The sequence below is a fragment of the Uranotaenia lowii genome, chromosome 1, assembly GCF_029784155.1.
Source record: "Uranotaenia lowii strain MFRU-FL chromosome 1, ASM2978415v1, whole genome shotgun sequence".
Lineage (NCBI taxonomy): Eukaryota > Metazoa > Arthropoda > Insecta > Diptera > Culicidae > Uranotaenia > Uranotaenia lowii.
In genome coordinates, this window is record NC_073691.1 from 139,574,969 (window position 1) to 139,599,250 (window position 24,282).

General features: G+C 37.6%; 1 protein-coding gene across 1 annotated transcript; it reads right to left on the reverse strand.

Annotated features, from left to right (window-relative positions):
• Positions 1-1,506: 1,506 nt before the first annotated feature.
• On the reverse strand, positions 1,507-4,647 carry LOC129737972 (uncharacterized). Its single transcript, XM_055729146.1, has 2 exons — positions 3,652-4,647; positions 1,507-1,734 (listed from the first exon to the last, which is right to left on the reverse strand). Exons 1-2 carry the CDS (start codon positions 4,645-4,647, stop codon positions 1,507-1,509), a joined length of 1,224 nt encoding a protein of 407 aa, XP_055585121.1.
• Positions 4,648-24,282: the final 19,635 nt, after the last annotated feature.

The following is a 24,282-nucleotide window of genomic DNA, read 5'->3' on the forward strand; positions in this document are numbered from 1 at the left end:
TTGGGGGGTTTTATTTTTGGGCGATCTGAACTTCACGGCGGATTGGTTTAGACTGTTTTATGCTTCAAATGTGTTGTACACAAAGTGTAGTAGAATGAGAGAAATGATGCAAATATAAATTTGTCCTATATGTACAATATTCAACTACATCGATATTTTGTGCTAGTATTAATTTTACATAGTAATAAAAGCTTCTGTTCGAGCAGTGAACAGAGCTTATATCCATCCGAAAGCCCCTTTTAGATCACTTTCGGATGGATCGACTTTGACGTCTGCTGATCTGTTATACGTGTTCCTCACTAACACTATTTCATGGGCTGGCACCAAAACATACGCCGCCCGCCTTGAAATACTATTTCAACAAATTAACTTCTGCTGTGTGCGTGTGTGCCTTAAAATAATTCTAACGGTACTTTGTTGATTTGTTTTCATCTCTGTTTCGTGTAAGATTATTTCCTCTTGTTTTGTGTGTTGTGTAGTGTGGTTTGCTGCTGAACGTCTGCATCTGCTCGACGACCGGTGAATTGATTCTTGGAGGATGGAATCGACCCTGCTGTTGGCTGCCTCTTGAGGTTGGGTAAGCTGTTAGCTGGCTGCTGCTACGATGTCGACCCGGAACATTTCTGCCAGTATGACTCAATCCGATTGTTGGGATTAAAGGAATGACGCGATGGTTTTGGTACTGAGTGGTTTCTAGTCGTCTTGAAGAAATTGTATGATGCTTTTTGACACTGCTCAGGATAGCCGTATGAATTAAAGGTAAGTGTAAACATAAGTTTTAACGAAGTTGCACTAATCCAACGTTTCTTCCAGATCCGCTTATGTTGTGGCTGATTCGATGCTGGACCATATTTATGAATACAGTTTTCACTACAGAGCAAACATGTTGATGTCTGGTGTAGTGTAATTACACTCGTTGAAATTTAGTTGCAGTCAGCAACATCATAAAAGGCTCCCTTTTCTGCTGTGCTATATGTCTGGTGTACTTTAGACCCTCTTCGATTTGCAGAACCAAAGCATAAAAAGGACTTTACCAACATGTTACTCCTACTCCGGAACTTTGCGATGTTGACTCGAAGTTGTATGTGGTGCGAACAGTGCATTATGCAAACGGATTGACCAGGTAAGTGCTTCAAATATCCTTGGGTGCCCTTCGTTGTAGTCACATTATTTTCGTTGCACACCGCAGATTCTGTTGCTGTGACTGTTGGACGACGATATGTATGCACTACAGTTTAGCTGCGCGACGAAGCCTAGTTCAAGTGGCGTGTGGAGGACCACCAAAACGACCAAGATTGTTCCCGTTGCTCAGATGGTTTGAGGCATTCACAACAACCGATTGAATTGGCTGCTCTTCTAATCGTTCTGTGAGAAGAGGATGGCGTCACTGGCAAATGGACTACAGACAGCTGGACCTGGTGGCTTATCGTTGCTCGAATGGACAGATGTTGAACCAATATCTGTTATGCATGGTCGATTCCTCCTGATCGACTTTGGGGAACTTCTTTAGCATACTGTGGAGCACAAACTGAAACCATCGTCGGTGGTACTTAGCATCTTCCTGCGTCGTCGCGCTGGGGCAGGGGATAGCCAGCAGATGACTGTGATGGATTTAGTCGATTGCTGGTTCTTGTCGGCGGATTTTCCCATGTCGTTTGGCTTAAGTGGTGGCGACATGGATGATGATCTGAGGACCTCGATGTGGATTGTGGAGACCTCTTCGCCCCATGGTACCTGGATGCAGAGGGGAAAGTGTTTAGCTTTTGTATAATAGCCTAAATAAATTTGGACTTTCCTGGATGCGGAAGCGCTGGGCCTCCGCGAGCGCTCCTAAGAACGTCTTATGACCTTAGTACGAATGATGACATCCTCTCAACTTCATTGGGGATCTTCTTAGGTAAAGCAAGGTAATTCAACCATTCTTCTGAGGAGCCATTGTTCGGGCGAAAGTTTGTTACAAACGATAGAGCCTTACAGCGGATTTATAATTCTTCAGGCGATACGACTTCCCTCTTTGAATCGGTTAGAGTTTTTCAAGGATTTGACGGAGAACTTCAGATGATGTGAAATGTTTCTTCAAGCGATACAGTTAATTAAAAGCCAAGGAAAACTTCAAAAATATGATTCGGAGTGGGTATGCGAACTTTACTTAACCATGTGGAATTTGATTCAAATTGTGCTTCACTTCAATAAGGTTTGATTGATTAAAATGATAGATTTCTTAAAGGTTTGCAACTTAATTTGCATTCTTGTTAAGTTCAGCAATTACAGAAAGGGAAGAAAATGACTTAGTTCTCCAGGAAGAATTCATGACTCATTCGTACAAACTTACTTAATGATTTTCCATTTGATTCATTACTCTGACTTAAAAATATCGGACTCAAACTGACACTTTTTTTTAGCCAAATCTTGCTGACAATTTTGAATAATTGTTACGCAGGTTATTCAAAAAATGGTTGAGTTCTTCGACTTATTCAACTGACACAAATCTGACTCATTCTTGGGTAGGGTGTCTGACAAAACCTTTGCTTAATTTCTGACTGTTGATTCTCCAATTCAGTTTTTGGTCTCAACGCGACATGTTTCCAGCTCCTAGAACCATGTGAGCTACTTCTAAAGTTTCCTGCAGAACGAACGTAAGTGTGAGAAAGGTTTTGATGAGATTCGACCAATCGACCCGACACAATCCAACCAAAAACTGAGTTTTGAAGCGTGGGACCCTTCTTGGTGACCTTTCTTCGGTCCTTCTTCAACAAGTCCAAATAGTATTCGGCACCAATGACTATATCGATCCGCTTTGAGTCATAGAAAATCAGCTAACAAAGTGGAATCGGGAATCGACATGGGCGAAGGATCAAACGATGTTGTGGGTATTTGTAGCTTAAGTTTTGGCAATACAAAGAACTGCATAGTTTCTTGGAAATAAGATATTTTTGGCGAACGTGGACAGACTTCTGCATGTATGGACTTCGTCGAAACTGACTGAGACGACCCAATACCCTGAACTGACAAATATGTAGGTGCTTCTTTCAACTTCAGCTTGTTCGAAAACTCTTGGGACATTAGGCAGTGCTGCGAACAAGAATCTAACAAGGCTCTGGCAATCTGAGCGTTACCGTTACGGTCCTTAATCTTCACAAGAGCGGTAGGAAGCAGAATATTCGAAGCAGACTTAACAGGTAGTGCGACGTAGTTATGGCTTGTGCTTGGCGTTGGCGAATCGAATTGTGTGGTTGCAATTGGTGAATTGTGTGTCGCATTTTGTGTTTGAGTGTGTGTTTCCGTAACTATTGGCATGGTGTGACTTTGCTGTTGATAAGCTTGCTGTGGATAAATATGGGTGCTTTCTTGATTAGAGGGTTGTGCAATTGACTGTTGACTGAGTCTCGGATTCGACGGATTTGGAACGGAGGATCGCGTAGCATGCAACATTGTGTGATGCCTTTGTTGACATAATCGGCAACTGCTACGAGTGCAGTTCGTCGCAAAATGTCCAGGCTGTAGACAATTTCGACAGACTCGACTTCGATTGGCGGCTTCAACACGTTCTGATATTTTCAATCGAAGGAATCTCTGGCAGTGAAACGGTGAGTGCCATGCTTCGGTACAGAACGGGCATCGTGAATCCGATCGGATGGTTGTATGGCAAACTGTTGATCTTGTCTGACGTGCTTCGGATGGTGGACTTCTTGCAGAGGTGATTGATTGAAGAACTGAGCAGTGACCTTGCAAGAACAGTAGCAGCTCTTCGTACGTTGGGACCTCCTTAGACCCGTAATGCGTCTCCCATTGGCGCAATGTTGCAGAATCTAGTCTAGCGCACAACATGTAGACTAGTATTGTACTCCATGACTCCGTATGCTCGCCGATTTTCTGCAACATCATCAAATTCTTTTCAAATTCGCTGACGAGGAAGTTCAGACCGTCGTAGTTCTCCTTTTTTAACGGCTCGAGGGCGAAGAGAGCGTCGAGATGAGCCTTGACAATTAACTTTTTGTTTTCGTAGCGTACTTCCAACATTTTCCAGGCGACGTCGTAGTTTGCCTCTGACATCTCGATGTTGTTTACTTCCTTCAGTGCATCACCCAGCAGAGAGGAACGAAGGTACGTGAACTTGTCCATTTTCGTCAGATGCTCGTTCTCGTGAATGAGACTACGGAAAGAATCTCTAAACGTAACCCATTCTCTGATATTTCCGCTGAAAGATGGCAAACGAATCTCGGGCAGCTTTAATCTGGACGCATTCCCTGACACAGACTGACTCTGGCTGTTGCTGGTTGTGTTTACCCCTAAGGCATCCTTGTCGCCTTGAAGTCTAAGGAGGTCACCTCGAATTGCAAAGTATCGGTCATCAAACTGCTGCAGAATTTTATCGTGCTCTTCTTCGCGCTGTTTTGCAATCTCCCCTTTGACTTCGCTGTCAGCATCTTTCTGCTCTTTCTCGGCCGCTTCGTCCAGCAACATTTCAATCTTGCTCCGAACTTCGAAAAATTCACTGTACACCGTATCAATCACTTGCAACCTTGAGCTTAACTGGCACCGATCACTATCAATCTGATAGGTTTGGATGAATCTATCAGTACCATCAAAAATCACATATAACTGCCGCTCACGTTTTTGCAACGCCTTCAGCGTACTTCTCGACATTGCAACACTTTTTGTAATCTGACACAGGCTTCAAAATTTTGACGAATTCAGACTTGTACCTACAGACAAGTCCTTAAACTGACACGTTGTTTCTGACACAGGCTTGATATCTGACAATGTTTCAGACGATATGAATTCAGACTCGATTTCTGACAAGATCTCTTCTGACTTTATTTCTGACAATATTTCAGACCAGGTTTCTGACAATATTCACTTAAGAATTCCGACACAAACTGATTCAGACTTAATTCTGACAAGTTTTCCAACTCAAACTTAAACAAACTTGTATTTTCTGACAAATTCAGACTTGATTCTGACAATGTTTCCAACACAAACTAATTCAGACTTAATTCTGACAAGTATCGAACTTATACTTGAATTCATACAAATCAAACTTGATTCTGACAAGAATTCTGACTCAAACTTAATTTCTTCAGCAAACTTGAATTTTCTGACAAACTCAAACACTTTGGACCCAATCCGTCCAGTACAGAATAATTCTGACCAAAAAACCGACTTGCACCTTCTGTGCTACTGACTTGCACCTTTATGTGCTCTGACATGCACCTTATGTGCTTCTGAATCAGGGTATATGCACTTAGTTTGATCAACTCAACGTTCCAACCGATCGCGACGCGAAATACCGAGACTAGCAACCCGATATTGACAGCATCGAGTGGGCACAACCAGTGAAAAATTGCAAAGTAAAATGCCAAAAGAATACCAAGACCAATTTGTAGTTAACGGACAGGGCACACAATTCATGCAACTAAAAGACCAATTCACACTTAAAATCTTTATTGATTCGCACTTTCTTTGGCCTCATGCACCAAGTCAGTAAATACTTCCTGCTGTTTGATTAACTGCCTCTCCGAATGCTGCGTCGATGGCTGGTTGCTGGAAATCAGCTGTTTTCTGCTGTGTCTATGCCGCTTGCTGACCAGTTATCTTCAAGTATCGGTTTCACTTCTCCGTTAGCACTTTTTGTTCAAAATCGCAATGGCTGATATTTTGTCCACTGATGCACTTAATTGCATCCAAGCCAAGCGTAGTTAGTGTCCCAAAAACACTTTAATTGTTCTCAATAACAATCACTTTTAGTCCAGCAGTGCGATGGCGGTTTGGTGAGCACAAAATGGTTCACACTTTGGCTTCTTGAGCGATCGGCGGTCTTCACTTAACTTAAAGTCCAATTATGTTCCGGAACCACTTTTCCGGACGATTATCCGGTTCGAAGGACCAAATGATTAGGCACCGGAACACTTCGGAATAATTTTGAAACTCGCGACAAACTAGGTTTGATTAACTTTAAATCGAAACACTTTATTTTCGTTTACTTTGGGGGGTTTTATTTTTGGGCGATCTGAACTTCACGGCGGATTGGTTTAGACTGTTTTATGCTTCAAATGTGTTGTACACAAAGTGTAGTAGAATGAGAGAAATGATGCAAATATAAATTTGTCCTATATGTACAATATTCAACTACATCGATATTTTGTGCTAGTATTAATTTTACATAGTAATAAAAGCTTCTGTTCGAGCAGTGAACAGAGCTTATATCCATCCGAAAGCCCCTTTTAGATCACTTTCGGATGGATCGACTTTGACGTCTGCTGATCTGTTATACGTGTTCCTCACTAACACTATTTCATGGGCTGGCACCAAAACAGCATGGAAAAACGATGCAAAAAATTCCCGTTGAAGGTCAAAATGACAAGAGAATTTGGATGAATGGATCATTTAAACTTTGAAATAATAGTTCATGAGTCTCTGGTTTGGATCGCAATAAAAGTTTGGATAAAAAATCGGTAAATATGATTTTTTGTACATATAGTCGTTCAAAATTCAACAAAATCAAACCCGCTTATATTCTGATTTCTACCATATAAGTTTCAATACTTGACTCATGTTTGCTGCATTTTTATAAATTCTCAGTGAATTTTCAACAAAAGATGTTTTGTCGTTTTTGACATATTACAATTTGAATGAAAAAAGTCGAAAAGTTTAATTTCAGTTGGACTACTCTACGTCATTTTCCAAAAATTTTAACCCAAACAACAAAATGTTAGATTAACAAAGCGTCAATTTCCGAAAAAAAAACATTTTTGCAAAAACTTTTATCGCTCGCAAAAAAAACTTCAATAGATGAGCTGAACCAGTCTAATGCGCGCATTACACGCATCAACGTGGCGTTACTTTGTGTCGATATCCTTCGCCAGGGTTCCCACATGCATAAGAATACACATGTTGACAAAACCCAAATGTGATTCTGCCTCTCCTCAAATGTCTTACTATTCAGTCTCATTGCGTAGAAAAACATACAGTACTATTAAAAATGTTGATGTTCTTTAAATATATGCAGTTACTGTGTAAATGTGTGCCATGTAATTTGTAAAAAATGTCTGTATGAATGTTACAAAACCTTATTTTACAGACAAATCCTGGATCATGACAGCCCAGTCCGTTGGATAGTGTGTTGGTACAAAATACATTTGCAGGGTGGATTCAATTTGTAAGATCTAATATTGTGCTGCCTGCAATTGCCTTAGCCAAACAATGGTACCTAGTTACAAAAACGCTAGGGTAAATGAGCCTAATTTCGCCATATTTTGTCAGAGGTTTTTAGATTTGATATTATTGCGCCGAATCTTTAATACTTAGACACACAATTTTTTGGTAACTAAATTCCAATTTTTTTTCTGAACTCTGTTCTGGTTTGAAATAATCATTTCAAGCCTTAATTTACGAAAAATATCATGTTTTATAAAGTGTGTCGATGTTCCTAATATGGCACTAATTGTTCCTAATGTTAACATATGGGTGTTCCTAATGTTAACATATGAGGAAAAATGTATCCGCGTACCCAAATATTACACTTTTTGTTCCTGATTTTGCATATGGGTCTGTTTTTTTAATACTTTAAAAAGAAAAATCTTAAAACTCACCTTTTTATAAATACAACAACGTTTTTGGAATATGAATAGGGAAATAAGAACTATTTAAATCCTACACAATATTCCTTTACGCTGGTTTTGAAGAAAATAGTGAATATTGAGCTCATTTAAATTCAAACTTTACCTTTTCCAATGGATACAGTTATTATATTTCAAAAAATAGAGAATTCATTGTAATGGATACAAATAAGTTCAGTTAAACAGAGCATCATGCAACAGCATTGTTAGATGCAACATTTGGGTACCACAACACTTATTTAACTTTTATTTTAATATAATTGATTAAAATTATCATTTAATGATAAAAAAAAAACGATGATGCCATAGTTTCTCACATTGTGAGAGAGTTTTATGAAGTTTTTGAATCTCATAGAAAATTCGAAACATCGAAATTTTTACATTTTTAATGTAGCAAAAAACTTTACACAATGGGACGGATTGAGTTAGTGATATCACCTACAAACTTTATATGGAACTTATTATCCTACATCAACACTGTTGGTGTATGAATCTTTTTCGAACAATCATTTAATTTTTTAAAATAAATATTTTTAAAATTCCGTTACCAGTCTGGGCTAAAACGCATCGACATGCAAATCAATGATTCACAGTTTAAATCTTGTTTCCATTTGCTAGAATATGATGTAAAATTTGTAGTATTATTTATCCCTAAATGCATCAGCACCTTTCTGCATTCTTTTAAAAGAAAAAATATAAACTTTAATTCTAACAAAATCTTAAATAACTGCAGATCGTGCTTTATGCGTAACGACATCACAAATATGTCAAAAACTTTTCAAATTTTTTTTTGTAGAGAAATGAATCCAACTTAGATGAAATTTCAGGGACTAGATAAGAGAAAATCGATGTTGAAAAACATGCGAAAAAAATTCGCCTTGTCTTTTTTGTTTGATTTTTTATTAAGAACAAAGGTTTTTGCAACTCAGATACCCCTTTTTCTTAGGGTGAAAATCGCATGTTATGTAAATTTAAAAATAACTGGTGAAACCAATTACTTTTCTGACTACGTTAATTTGATGTCCCATTAACCTTAAAACTTTTGATGTACTAACGGTAAGATTATCAGTGGACATTAGGGTTTAAGAAGCAATTGAAGTTGAAAAGTATTGCATGATGCCCCAAAAGACGGTATACAACGTATTTTATTGAGATTTTTTTTTATTCTTCCTTTTGATTCTGTTCTCGTTAAGAAGCTCTCTGTAACTTGATGGTTTCCTTCTCTGTCGCGAAAGGTGCGTTCCTTACAACAAATACATTCTATGACTTTGATACAGTTTGGAAAACTTTGACTATGTCCATAATTAGGAACACATTGAAAATAGTGTTCCTAATTATGGACATATGCTTTTTTTAGTTTTTACACGAACAAAACATCGTTCTAACATACTTATTACTTAAATCATGATAAAAAACAATCCGACAAAAAATTTCAAAAAAATCGGTTGACAAATTCAGCTTTAATCTCCTATTTCTAAACAGGTGTTTTTTAAGAAATTTGCTAACAATTCCATTCAATTTCGACATACTTGGAAACAATCCGGATTTTTCGAAAAATCTTGTGAATTAAAGTCTGCTTCATTTAATATTGGAACAAATTCTTTTGCTCATTGTGGCGCTCCTAGTGGACGGATTTGGAAACTTTTTTCACCCACGTGTCGGGAAATTCATTACCTTTCACCAAGTGTTTATGTCATAACACCAAACGATAGCATTTTGTAAACAACCGCCATGGAAGCCGAACGGAGAGATCAAATTGTGCACAGTTTTCTTACGAGTACGAGTACGAGAATTTCTTCGAAACAGCAATGAATAATTTTTTTAATTTTTTTTTATGAAAGAGTAAAGAAAATGCTACATTTGTATGAAAAACAAATTATGAATTCGTTAATAAATGACTGAACTACACGCAATTGTTTGTGTTCCAATATTAAATGAAGCAGACTTTATATCCGTCGAACTTGGTCAGCACTTGGTCGTACAGCTTTCGAGCACGGATTCTGGCCACATTGTTCTGCTTCAGCGTCCGATTTGGCTGTTTGCTGGCTCGGAATGACCTTATTCCTTCCCGGAGACGAATTCGTCGCACCGTACTGTGAGCGGCCTGGAACTTATTGGCCAAATCGCGGTCTGAAAGATTGGGATTTCTCTTGACGGCCTTGATGACTTTCCCACGCAGTTTCCGGTCGACAGTTCCACTCCGACGCTTCGAATGCGGCTTCCGAGCCGTCGTCCATGTTTCCTTGTACTGCTTGATAACACGCCATACGGTATTTCTGGGCATTTTAAGCTGTTTAGCTAGCTTCGATGCCGACAACAATGGATTTTCAAGAAAACTGTGCACAATTTGATCTCTCCGTTCGGCTTCCATGGCGGTTGTTTACAAAATGCTATCGTTTGGTGTTATGACATAAATACATGGTGAAAGGTAATGAATTTCCCGACACGAGGGTGAAAAAAGTTTCCAAATCCGTCCACTAGGAGCGCCACAATGAGCAAAAGAATGTGTTCCAATATTAAATGAAGCAGACTTTAGAGAGCTTATTTGTTTGTAAAATGAAAGTTCACATGATCCTTTACATTTTAATTTTTTTGATAATTGTGATAAGTGAAAAATAACGTCAAAAACAGGCAAAATTGAACAGTATGTTAACATTAGGTACACATGCCACATTAGGAACACTTACCCTACCTTGGGATTTTTTGGCAAGTCCATTTTATTGCGACTTAGATCTTATTCGAACCTTTGCAGTTATCCTGCGCGGTTGATCCGTGCGAAGTAAATAATCGCATTTGTATGAACCGCAACCGCAAAATTTCAAATCTATCCCCCATGAGGGAGGAATAGTTTGAGACAATTTCGGTAGAATTGAATAGAAGGTATAATACTTTGCTGCCTGCAGATGCATTAGCCAAGTAATGGTAGACCTGTTTAGAATAATGCTATCCTAGTTTCATAGCTTTATGCGACTGGTTACTCTCTGCGACTGGTGTGTCCCACGATTCTCCACAAGCTATGATTTGCAAATTGGTTGCGTTTGTGTGACTTATTGATGTTTCATCAAAAATTCCTTTTCCACGTGAAAGATCATGACAAAACTAAGATCATAAGCGTATGAGCATATTTTTGTTATGCACTTCAGGTTCCCCATCACTAACCCAAATTAGAGGTGTTTTTTTTAATTATGTAAGTAAATTTTTCTAACTTTTTTTAGTTTAATAAATAAAAGAAGCATAAAGCATGGATCACTACAAATCTGGACGCACTATTTATTTTACCATAGTGCTCCTAGTTGTCGGATCTGGAATGTTTTGGCAGCACTTTGTAGAGAAATGTTTCTTCTACCAGTGCTGAAAATTTCATTACGATTCGTTTTGTTTCAAAAAAGTTACACGTGATGGAAGCCGCGAGATGAAAATAAATTTTGAACACCCACGTCAAAAACCCGTCAAAAACGTGGTCGGGTTCAAAAATCGCGAAATCGTTGAAAATTATCAAATCAACCGTGTGTAGCGTTCTCAAACGTTTCCGTGAGATGCGTACTATAGATCGGCAGGTTCATACCAAGCGTTATAGTGGATCTAAGAATCAGAAACTGTATTTGAAGGTGTTGAGAACGATCAAGGAAAACACAGGGTAGTCAGACTATGACATTGCCAAGAAATTCAACGCCGACCGGTGCACCGTCAGCAGAATTCATCTACGCGAAGGAATACGATCCTATCGGACCAGTAAGCAACCAAACCGGACATTGAAGCAGAATTTAGTAGCCAAAGGACGTGCCCGCAAGTTATACAAGAAGATTCCAACGAAGTTCGACGGATGCATCCTCATGGATGACGAAACGTACGTGAAGATGGATTTTGGGCAGCTTTCTGGCCAAAAATTATGTAAAGCCACTGCAGTGGTGCACTACACTGGTCATGGCGATGTCCCCGGCAACTTCAAATTCGTTTTTGCTGATAAGTGTGCAAGAAATTGTTTGATCTGGCAAGGTATTTGCAGCTGCCGACGAAAAATTCCGGTTTTTGTGAAAAACAAGACCATGGACTCCGAAATTTACAAGGAGGAATGCCTGAAAAACTTTTTTTTCGTACATTAGATCTCACAAAGGACTAGTTAAGTTTTCGCCAGATTTGGCAAGCTGCCACTACAGCTAGGAGGTTCTACAGTGGTATTGGGCCAACGGGTGGATTTTGTCGAAAAGGACATCAACCCACCCAACTGCCCTAAATTCCGCCCTATCGAAAAATTTTGGGCAAATGTCAAGCAGAAGATGAAGAAGAATGGTAGGACGACTCGGGATGCAACAGAGATGAAGAGATTGTGGAACAAAATGGCCGCTGAGGTCAGCGAATAGGGTGTTCAAACTATAATGAGTGATACTCAACCAAAAGTTCGAAAATTCATCAAAACAATATCGGAATAATTTTTTCATTATTTTTCCTTTAAAGTGCAATAAAAACCCTACATTTCAAGTACAAAACATTTTTATTTCGTTTACATAGCTCCGAGATAGACCTGTTTTAATGCGATTTGTAGTGATCCATGCTTCATGATGCGTATTTCAATCAACAACATTTAGGAACACATGCTCACGCAAAGCGACGACGATGACAGTTGGTTTGAGATTTTTATCTCAACACACATCTGAGATATTAAAAGCGGCCCACGTTTCCCTTGGCCCACGATACCCCACTCTCCCCTACATAAGAAAAAATATTTTTTTCATTTCATGCTTTATTTGAGCAAAAATATCATAGTCACCAAAACCCCCCATGAGACAGTTCTTCCTCTCATTGATTGAAAATGAAAGTTATGCTCACATTTTACCGTTGGAGTTAATGATATCAATAAATTTTCACCAGGACTCAAGCCCTTCTACTCTGGTTCCACTTGAACAAATCATCCTATCACCTTTAAATGAAACTTTTCAGCTCCATATCAACCGAGGATCAGGTTGTTTTTCGTTCATTCATCTAACATGCATGCTCCATATACCTACTCACGGCGTCGTTCTTTCAAAACAATATATCCCGACAGGTGCAGCAGTGGAATTCTTTGATTGATAAAATATTCATAACCGCTACACTCTGCACACGGTCGGTTTGCGCGTTTTGTGTAAGAACTCGAACTCCCCAGGGAGCAGGGAGCGCGAGCAGATAAAGAAAATATATAAAACAGATAGAACTGCGAGCTTCCCGGTGCAAATATTGGATTAACGACGTGTAAATTTGCAGAATTAAATTATGTTGCCACACATGTAGAAAATGGTTCTGCCGCCCCAGTCAGTAGCATCCTGTCGAGTTTTAGAGAAATTTTAAATTATCTAGATCGGGGACAGCTTCCCTGTTGCTGAACCAGTGAATCCCTTCTCTTTTGATGCGGAAAGCACCCTTTTACTAACATTTGCATTAGAATAAAACTCGGGGGTTAATTCAAAATGAATTCACAGTTTAGTTGAAAAGTTTCTAATAAAACAGTTATCAACCAGAATAAAGGACAGATTACTGTTATGTTATAAAACAGTGATTTTCAAAGTTGTTCCTACCGCCCTCTGAGGGGCGTTGAGTATCTACAAGGGGCGGTGAAAGAGCTCAGATCTAACAATTTTAGTTGTATTTCTAAACAAATTTGTTTGAAAACAATCCTAGGGAGGCGGCAAGTGACAAAAATTTGAAAACCACTGTTTTAAAAGCTCTCAGCATATGGCTCACGATATCTAAATGTTGATTTGGATACGTGCATACTTAGTTGCATCACACAAGATGTGCTCTATTAGGGGCCGTTCACTAATTACGTAAGCACAAGCGGGGGGGGAGGGGGGGGGGGTTTCACATTTGCTTACGATCTCTTCAAGGCCGGATTAAAGGGGGGAGGCAAAAGGGGCAATTGCCCCGGGGCCCCCGGATCAGGGGGGCCCCCCGAGGGAAAAAAAATTAACATTACTTTAATCATACTTCCTCAATTTCTACAAATCTATGAAAAGAAGTCAAAACAAGAAAATCGGAATGAAAATCTGAAATATAACAACTAAAGCGGCCCCCGTGAAATAATATCTAGAATAGTTTTTCTCTTACATAAATTAAGGGGTTTGCACTAATGCCTGTCTATCCACCTTTCTTTCAAATTTCAGTAAAATAAATTCTCTCTAGTTTTCATTCCGCCGCACATGCCATTAAAATTATAATCATAAATTAAGGGGGCCCCCTAGAGGAAGCTGCGAAGAAGTTCTTCCGCATTTTCGGGCTGAGAACATCAAAATCTTGGTATCGAATTTCAAAATTTTCAACCCAAAATCTGGACAAAAATAATGTAAACTAAATTCGAAAAAAATTCTAGTGAATATGAGGAAAAACACCTCAAGTTTTCTTTTTTTATCACAACATTTAAGTCTGGTAAAATAAAGAAAAACATTTCCTCAAGCAAACGTCTTGCACAATAATAATGTTTATTATTACGTTAACTTTCCAAGTAACGGATACTGCTCTAAAATAGCAGCTAATTTCGCCAAAACTGGCTCACAGTGCTAAGAAAGAACAGAGAAGCTTTTTGATAAACATTTCGAAATTTTACCAGGGATCAAAATTTTGGACCAATTGACAGTACTGAGTTTCTTTATAGAAATTCCATCCCAATTTTTGTCTTAGGTTTAAAATTCGTACTAAAACATTTCAACTGATTTAACCAAAATTTAACCATATACTGAAGTAAATATCCTGAATTCAGCATATCATTTTCCAAATGATCATTCTCAAATTATACGATCTCATAGTTGAGTTGCTAATATCATTGGTCATTGAGTGATTCTTTTAACACGAATATTTCTATGTTTTTTTTTCATCTTTTGTTTTTCCAGATTCAGTTTATCGAGATTTTCAAGTCTTATGTTGTTACTTCAGTTACTGAAGTTCATTTCATCTCCATGATTTTTCTGAATTTTGAGAACTCATTATCTTTGTTTTAGGTTCTTTACTCATTTGGATTCCTCATCTGGCTTTTTTCAATGATAACTGATTCTGTATTTTAAACATTTAATCTCTATTCTGAATTATTTTTTTTTTTCAAATGATCATTTTTTCGTTTATACCCCTTTGGCTTCGGAAGCATCGAATGAAACTTTTGTCACATTCAGAATAACAATTTGATAACATTTTTTTTATCTGATGAGAATCGTTTTCATAAACATCCCACGAAAACGTTTTGTTTGTGTTTCAAAGGTATAAAATTGAAATACACATTTGGTTGAATTTCTGCTTTGGCTCTGGATTCTTATTTTTTTAAATTTAATTTATATTTCGTTCCTCAAAAATTGATTCAAAATCATGATTCAGATTCAGAAGACTCTGAATTGTGATTCTGAAAATAACAGTATTTAAAGCTTTCAATTCTTAAACTCTTATATCTGTATTTTGATGGAATTTGGATTTAACTATTTTATTTATTTTTTTGAATTTTGTATTTTATGTTTCAAATCTTCATGATACATTCCAATTGTCATAAGGTGTAAATTTCTCGATGAAGCACAAACCAGACGATCAATGATGAAATGAACAACATTTTAAATATCTATCCGGTCATTATTCTAAATCAGAGAATTTTAGTTGGTGATAAGGGTATTAAAAAATTTAGATTTAAATTTTGCATTTGGAAGCTTAAAGCAGAGCTTCAATTTGTGAAAAATTTCTAAACTCTTCCGCAATGTTTGCACTTGATTGATGATTAATTTTTATTTGAAGACACCAGAAACATCTCCAGTTATTTAAGACGTTTAAAATGTTCAGGATAGCATTTGGAAAATAATTGAATCATAGGGGCCCCCCGAGAAAAATTGCCCCGGGCCCCCCGATGGCTTAATCCGGCTCTGGATATCTTACTAGGGATAGGAGGGGTTTCCAAAAATCTTACGTAAGAAATGTTACATCGATAATTCATCGCAGCCATACAAAATCATTTTACTCAATTTTTATTTTTTGACTTTAAATTTATAGAAAAAAATTGCTGGTTCTATAAAACTTTTAGAGATCCAATTCAATCTAACATGCCTCCAAAAAATTAAATCACATTAATAAAACAGATCATCACTTTTTGAGTTTCATCATAACAATCTTTTAAATTGAGAAATTCATGGAAACAAACAGGAAAGTGGCGCGTTGTGACATCACGATTTGAATCCATCATATTTCGAATAAGAAGCTCTTTGAATAATTAATTTCTAAACATTTTTTTCAGTGATAGATTTTCAGTGATCCAATTTTACAAACGATTAACCAAAAAAATCCTAAAACTTTATCGCTTACCACTGAAATGAGCCTGAGCTTTAAAATTAATTGAGAACATAATTGTCGTTCAATATTCTCGCAACACTTTTGGTAGTATAGAATGATAATTTTTTTAGATTTTTTTTTCAATTCCAGGTCGAAAACGCTACAATTTTTTTTAAGGTACCTTGTGCTAACCTGATATTCACTCTTTTTTTAAATCGGAATTTTGATTTTCTATTTTTTATTCGATTGTGGAAATTCATTGAAGGTTATTGTTACCCCGAACATGCTATGTCTTAAATAATGTTTTCTATAATCGTTTCGTTTATGAAATTTCATCTGTTGTGTTGTATAAATTGTGCTTTTCAAATACAATTATTAAGTTTTACTTTAAAAGGGCTATGCTTTGAAGCATGGATGTCACATTTTTGATATTTTCAAACTATTTTTGAAAAAAAATTCAATTTATCAAAGAATAATAAAATGTAAGATCTTACTAGGATGGAGGGGGGGTTTTGGAAAATCTTACTTTGACTTACCAGGGGGGAGTTGGGGTTAAAAATTAACAAAATCATGCTTACGTAATTAGTGAACGGCCCCTTAATACTTATAAGGGATTGTGGCATGGTTTTGACAGTACGTGTATAAGGGTGGAAGGGATTAGCCACATGAAAATAGCAGTATTAATATAGATAGGTGTCAGTACATATCCAAATCGTAGGATGAATTCAGCACTTACGATATCAATTTAAAAATATGTTCCTCGCAAATTAAAGGATGCATATTTTCTATGCCAGTTTGTGCTATTTATTTGCCTAAAATGTCAACAAATGCACCACTTCAAAGATGAGCTCTTTGCATACATGTTCTGGGTTCGACTAGAACGAAATGAACGTTATCAACAGTTTTCCGACAAACTTGAGATTAATGTACAAATATGGAATGGAATGCTAAACGAAGACACTCATCTAGGTTCTCAGTAAAACTTCGTGTTTCTTTTAAGGAGGCCTCATTTACCTGACACTAAGCTGGACATCTTTCAATGATATGATGGCTAGAATTTTTCTAATGCTAAGACTACCAGTCTAGAGAAAGAGTACTATGTACGGCCTGACCAAGATTCGATCTCATAACCGCTGGCTTAGAAGACTTAAATGCTGTCCTGTAGGCAACAATCGGCGGCATGGTGTTACGAAGCAAGAGCCGCTAGAGGAGTGTAAAGCGTTCAACCCGGGACTTTCAGACTGGGTAAATCAGTTGTATGGAGAGGTCAACATCTACTTGAAGCAAATTCTTTTCGGATGTCATTATTAGGGAAGAGTTTGATCTGCGGGTGTACTCACCGCCAGGTGATGCTCTTAATTTAATTCTAGATCTAGCGATGCATAACGATTTCAGAGTTGATTCGATCTCTAGTAATAACAAACCGCACTGCGACAAAGTGGTCTGTTACTGATTGCTCACCAAGAACTTCAGCATCCCTAACCATGAAGATCATGTTCGTAGCTACCGAACTTTGCTTCAACTCGAGGTGTATTTTGCCGAATAGCTTTCGATGGATTCTCCTTACGTTTTCGCCCAGGTCGGCGAATAGGTAAGCATATAACGTAAGACACCACTTCAACGATGTCAACAGTGGCCAATTTAGTTACTGTCGCTTCTCTCTTATCTCTGACATGCCTACTACGTATGTATCTTGTATGTACTTGTTTATGCGCCTGAGCTCATTAATCTATCCGCGTTTCTTCAGATAACCCGATCAGAGATCACATTTAGAGCTATGTTTATCATTGACGCTCCTTGAGCCGCCTAGAGGGACGAAATTTGGATCTACTGTTTTAAACGATTCTTTTCGGGAAAAGTATATATTTATTTACACCTTCAGAAATTTTCCTTCTATTTTGTACTGTGTATTCGAGAAAAAAAAAATAACACTTTGTTTTGTGAATAACTTCGGTAGGCATGGATGCAACACGCTCCTTTTTTTAAACTCACAATTAAGTAGTTTTGGTTCAAAACAGCACTTCAGTGGCAGCCCTCAACTTTGAGTTCGACTGGACAATCGCTTTTTTTTCTTTTTTCTCGAGATTTCATCCCGAAGGATGATTCATCCCTCCGGACAATCGCAAAATTAAGTTCTGATAGGCATACTCAATACTAAGTTGCATTGCATTGCATTACAATTACAAAGCGGTGGAATGTTTTGACACTTCCGGTTAAAGAAAACTTCCGGATGTTACTTCCCACGGAAGTTTCCGGACATTCCAAGCTGCTCATCATATGATGACAATAACGGACAGAATTTTACCCTGACACGGTGGAAATTCCATTATGAAGTTCCTTCATAGTCTTCCGGTAATTGTTCCGGAACGACAACATTTTGCGTCGTGTTCGTTGGTTGCTGTTCCGGTTCGAAATGAACTTGCTAAGTGTTTTCAGTCCAACAAAGAGAGTTCAATTTTTAGTTCATAAGGTCGAATTCAGCTTTGCTCCCTCGCCGAAGGAAAAAAAGGGATCAATTTTGAGTTAACAGTTCGAAAGGGTACTTAACTTTAAGTTCATAGAATCGAACTTTGTTTTGAACCTCGGTCGTACTTAATTTTGAGTTAAAATGCGTGAAATTGATTAAGTTTTTAGTGAAGCTAGCACGTAATCTACTGCTTACATTTGCAAATTTTTGTGATGTTCTGTCATGTGGTTCTTTAGATAGCTTCCAGTAAAGAAGTTTTTTGACTATAATATTTGGGCAACATCTTCGCATTCTATAATGCAAACTATTAACCACCCTTTTTTTTAAATCAAGGCTATTTTTGATAACGTTTTCTGTTTCCTGAAGCTTGACCTTTAAAAATAACTCAAAATTTTGAATTTGGTCAATGTTATAACAAATTTAGCCAATTGTCCTACTTTGGCATAAAAACAACATATTTGACTTTTTATCACTCCACCACAGTTTTCGCGTAATGCCACGATTCCAGATCCAACTTAAACACAGTACCGCCAAATGGGGCATGCAATAGCAAGGTTAGATTCAACATTTGTATACCGTAACACTAATTTAATTTTTATTTTAGTAAAATGTTATAAAGTTATTATTTAATGATAACAAAGTTATGATAACATAATTTCTCACATTGTGAGATATATTTTAAAGTTATTGATTATCATAGAAAATTTTAAAAAATCAAGCAATAGATGTACAGATTTTCATTTTTCGATGCCGTTAAAAACTTTACCCAGTATGACGGATTGGTTTTATGATATCACCTTAAAACGTTATATTGCTTTTATTATCCTTCACCAACACTGTTGGTGTAAGAAAAAAAATTGGGTGATCACCATTTTTTTTTTTTTTTTATTCAGCTATTAGTATCTTTTGTAGTATTGTTTTACCCCTTAATGTATGCGGAGATTCCACAGATTGTTATCGTCCTCCAGCACTAGTCATCAAATTTCTCAAATGTTTCTCTTTTATTATATGCGGGAAATTCAGGCGAGACTTGTCAATGAAAAGCTTTTGGTTGGAAATCTGCCAAATGACCGCTAAAGAGTTCGTTTTCTTGTCCATTGAGAAATTCATGGACAATTTCAAAATATCTACCCACTCGCACTACAAATATATTTAGCACGATTTGACCACCGTATTTTGTTTATTTTACCGGTGGGCAGCCATGCAGAAAAAAAAGACGGGCCTGTTGATTAGTCAGTTAGATGAATCTGTAAGAATTTATCTTTTTTATCACTTTCTCTATTGATGTTTTCTATTGAACTGGAAAAAACCTCCTACATTTCTTAACTTCATGGAATTAATCATTCTAATTTTATTTCAAATTTTAGCTCGCAATTTGATCATCTTGAACTTCTCAAACGATTTATCGTATGATCATTGGTCGAATAGTTGATTTACAGCTGTTTTTGGGTCTCCCAATGGGACTCTTCTGAATTTTTCTCGATCCTTTCAAAATTAAAAAATCGTCAATAAACTTAAGTATTAATATGCTATCTAAAAAATCACTTGATAGATTGTCACCAAATATTGTACAAGTACACATCACATTAATAAGTAGCTTTGCTGAAAATTCCATCAATTTTCAAATCTTAATTCAAAAAAGTTATTCATAAAACAAAGTGTTGCATTTTTTTTTTAATAAACTCCTTAAATCTGGAGTAACAAAGAGCGTCGCGGACGTTGCAAGTTTGTATTTAATTCGTTTTGGATATTTGTTTAGAGATGATCAGCTCGAATGCTCAGTAAATAATTTGGAAATTCATATAAAGCGTGAGGGGCATTGAGATGTAAACGGATAAAAGTGTATAAATGAGTATAGCAATCCAAACCGTATATGGGTCCGTATATAATTCCGGGTTAACTCAGTTTTGAAAAAAGGAAATAAAGGATGTCCACGATGGAATTGTCACACACAAGATTGATTCGCAAAATTTGAATTTTCATCCGATTGCCATAAAATTTTCAGGGATTGAAAATTAATTTTAAATTTAATTTTACCATTTGACTCATATTTTATTTACAGTCCATACGCCAATGCCCGCTTCTTGGCCTTAACCCCGGCCATTTGCCGCCGACATTGGCCTAGAGGATAGCGTTTATATCTTCTAAACCAGAGGTCATGAGATCGAGTCTCGGTCACGGCAAACATAGTACTCTTTCAGTGGGCTGGTGGTGTTAGCATTAGTAAGATGCTTGCCATTAAACCCTTGAAAGATGTATGCTTTAGTCTTAAGTAGAATTTAGATCTCTTCAAAGAAACATGAAGTTTCACTGAAATCCTATATGTGTGTGTTCGTTTTTTTTAAGATTCTGCACAACCTGTGAATCAACCATTTCTTCAGTTCCTCGACTGTCTTCACAACCTTAGGTCGTTTATGAAAGTGCTGCTTCATAATCGCCCAGTACTTCTCGATGAGGCGGAGCTCCGGAGTGTTGGGAGGGTTGAACATTTTCGGCACGAGATTGACCTCATTGTCCGCATACCACTTCAGCACATTTTTGGAGAGCGGTATGTGCACAAATCCGGCCAGAAGATTGTTGGGACGTTGTGGGCCTTCAGGAGAGGAAGCAGCCGCTTCTGAAAACACTCTTTCATGTACACCTGTCCGTTCATTGTGTCCTAGGTCACGAAAGGTGCACTCCGCTTCCCGCACGTGCAGATGGCTTGCCAAACCAGGAATGTATTCGCAAATTTAGCCATCTTCTGAATGCGGAAATGCTCCAGAACGCTGAACTTATCCTTGGCCATGAAAAACAGGTGGCCGGGGATCTGTTTAAAGTCGGCCTTCACATATGTTTCGTCGTCCATGATGCAGCATTCAACTTTCATCAGCATGTTGAGGAACAACTTCCTGGCACGGGTTTTGGCGGACTTGTTCTGCTTCTCGTCGAGATTAGGGGTCTTTTGTACCTTAAACGTTCGACACCCAGCCTTAGTTTTGGCCTTCTGGACAAAACTTCAGCTTAGGTACAGCTTCTTAGCCACATCCCGAACTGAGGCGTTCGGGTTCGGTTGAAGGCCCCAACTACGCGGTTGTGTTTTTTGGTGTTGTACGGAATAATTTTTTCTTCACTTCTGGGCTTCCAATCGATGGTCAATCGTTCCTCGAACCGCTTAGTCACTCGTGACACCGTGGAATTCGCGATATCCAACGTTTTACCGATGGAACAATGCGAGAGATCCTTGTTTTCGTGATGAATGCGCAAGATTTTATCACACACGAGCTGTTCTTTCAACTCCATTACCGCGAGTTTTGATCCCAGGACTTTAAAGCTTGCAGGATGTAAACAATGCACTATGAACTAAATCCACCCAAATTTTCATTTAATTCTACCCAACGTTAAAGCAATTTTATAGTGTGGCAATTCATCGTGGACACCCTTTAAAACTATCGCCAAACATCCTTTTTTGATTATTGAATTAACTCTTAAACTTTAAATTTTCCTTAAGCATCATTTTGCAAATTTTCAAGGAACACACCAAAAAGAAATAGCTTCGCATAACGCCAACATTTTTGCAATTTACGAATAATTGTAACCAATGGCACAAAGTCACCGACAAATAAAATAAACATCGCACACTTTGACACACTCAAGCAACAACACAAATTGATTCCGTTGATCGACACCTTACGATTACTCCTCCGGCCGAACTGAAACCGGAAACAAGCATGGGAGCAGCGGGTAAGACGAAGAAGAAATGTCTGTCTTCCGAAAACTTTGCTCCATGCTCAAGTGTCTGCACTGCTGCTGAACTTCACCCGCATGCCTGTAAGCAGCTCGGTTTCATTCAATAACAACAACAATCCAACCGAAGAAGCGCTCTGTTTATTTACATACCAAGCATCAATCCGACAATGTTGTTGCTTCTGTTCTTCCCGAGAAAAGAAAAACTCGAAACCATAATATTTTCCCAGTTCCGTATTGACCGCCGACGACGGCAACTGGGAGGAGAAAATGATACTTTAAGTGTTTTTGTCACTTTTGTCAATGGGCTTGCGTTGGGATAAATTGTGACAATGAATGGTTTGGTTATGAATCAAAATAAGTGGAGGCCGGCAATGATATGCTGGATTGGATTGGGGGCCTAGGACTGTTATTTTTAGCTATAATTGATACCGAACTCCTCTGGCAAATCAGACAACAAAAAATAATTTCCAAGTATTCTGGAACGTAGGGTTGTTAAAAAGTATATGAAATTCATGTCTGTGATGTCGTAACAGAAAACATTGTTTAAAACTATCACGATTCAGATGTCCTAACTTCTCTCGAGGGAGCATTATCGAAAAATTTACGTGCCAAATAGAATTTAAATGTGACCGAAAAATACAGAAAATAAATACCAAAATATTTAACGAATGGAACCGGATCGTGTTTTCCAAATTCGTCATTTCATTTATCCCATGATGCAACTTTCAGTACCATCATGTACCGGGTGCCGCATTTTCTCAAACGTGTTCGATTTTTTCTGTTTCCTTTTCTTCGTCTAATTGTCCTTCCGAACGTGATCGATATTTTTCTGGTTTGATATTTGTTGCATTCGGACGTTTCGTTTCGCTTAGGGCACCGGAGGTAACAGTTTTTTCCTGTTTCTGTCCTTCGTTGACACTTTTTGATCCCGAAGATAGACGGAGAATGCAATTTAAGGGATGAATTTTAATCCCTAGTCCTTATAAAGACACATTGGCGGCGTTCGATTGAGATACATATTACCGTTAACATAATATTGTTGACAAAATGTGAACAAATTTTCTCCACGTAACAGCTTTTCAACATTTTTTAATGGAGATTGTTTGAAAAAATTAGAACGTCAGTTTAGACTAGGCTTGCCAGATGCTTTCAGAAAAAAGTGGGACATTTAAAAAAATCTTTAAAAAGCTTAATTGTGTAACCAAACTTATAAGTTTAATATCAGCCAATGTTCTCCATAGAATGTACACTAAGGTTTTTTTTAACGCAGATTGATTTTATTCAGTTTTTTACATTACTTCTTTTTACACGGTTGTTTGTCATATGCTCTGCTATTTTCCACGGTTTTCTCGAATTAACACGTTATTTGAGAGAAAATATTCCAAGTCGTACATGAAAACGGCTGATTTGATACCGTGAAAAAAAACCTTTGTGTAATTTGTTTAAAAATTAGTTTGTTTGGTAATTTGTTTAAAAATACGAAAACTCAAAAACACTTCCATCAACTTTCATCTTTATATACTTTGGACAATTGAGTCGAAAAAGGTGGTGTATAATATAACGCAATTCAACTAAGATTCCGGCGCAAAAATTGATCTCTATAGTTCTATAATCTATAATTATTTGGAGGCAACTTAAACAATATTTTCTCCATTATTAGTTGAACGTGCTCCAAGAACACTTAACTGATTCAGATCCTTACTGTAATGCTAGAGCTTTAGAGTTATTCAATAATGCCTTCAATAAACTATGAAAAATGCTGCTTATTTTGAGAAAAACCAAGCAACATTTCAGGTTTTATAACAGGATACAAGACCAAGTTTAAGTTTCATAGATGGCCTGAAGATTTTCATAAATCAATCAGGCCCCATGTGGCCCGCGATCAACTTTTCGTGGCCCGCGAAGCTCTTTCTGGAAGTACCATGTTCTAAGAATTGAACGTTTTTCTTGGTCTAAGTCAGGCATGTCAAACTCGTTTAAGTGTGCGGGCCGCATAAAAAATCTTTCATTTCCAAAAATAATATAATTTCCTCTCGTAGCAAAAAAAAAAATCTTTTTTATATTTTGTGGCAGAAAAGCCAGCGTACTTCTGTGTAGAAGGAAATTTTGTGATAATTTAAGACGGAGTTACGCGGGCCGCATTGACCAAGGCCGCGGGCCGCATGCCCCGCACCCCCAGTTTGACATGCCTTGTCTAAG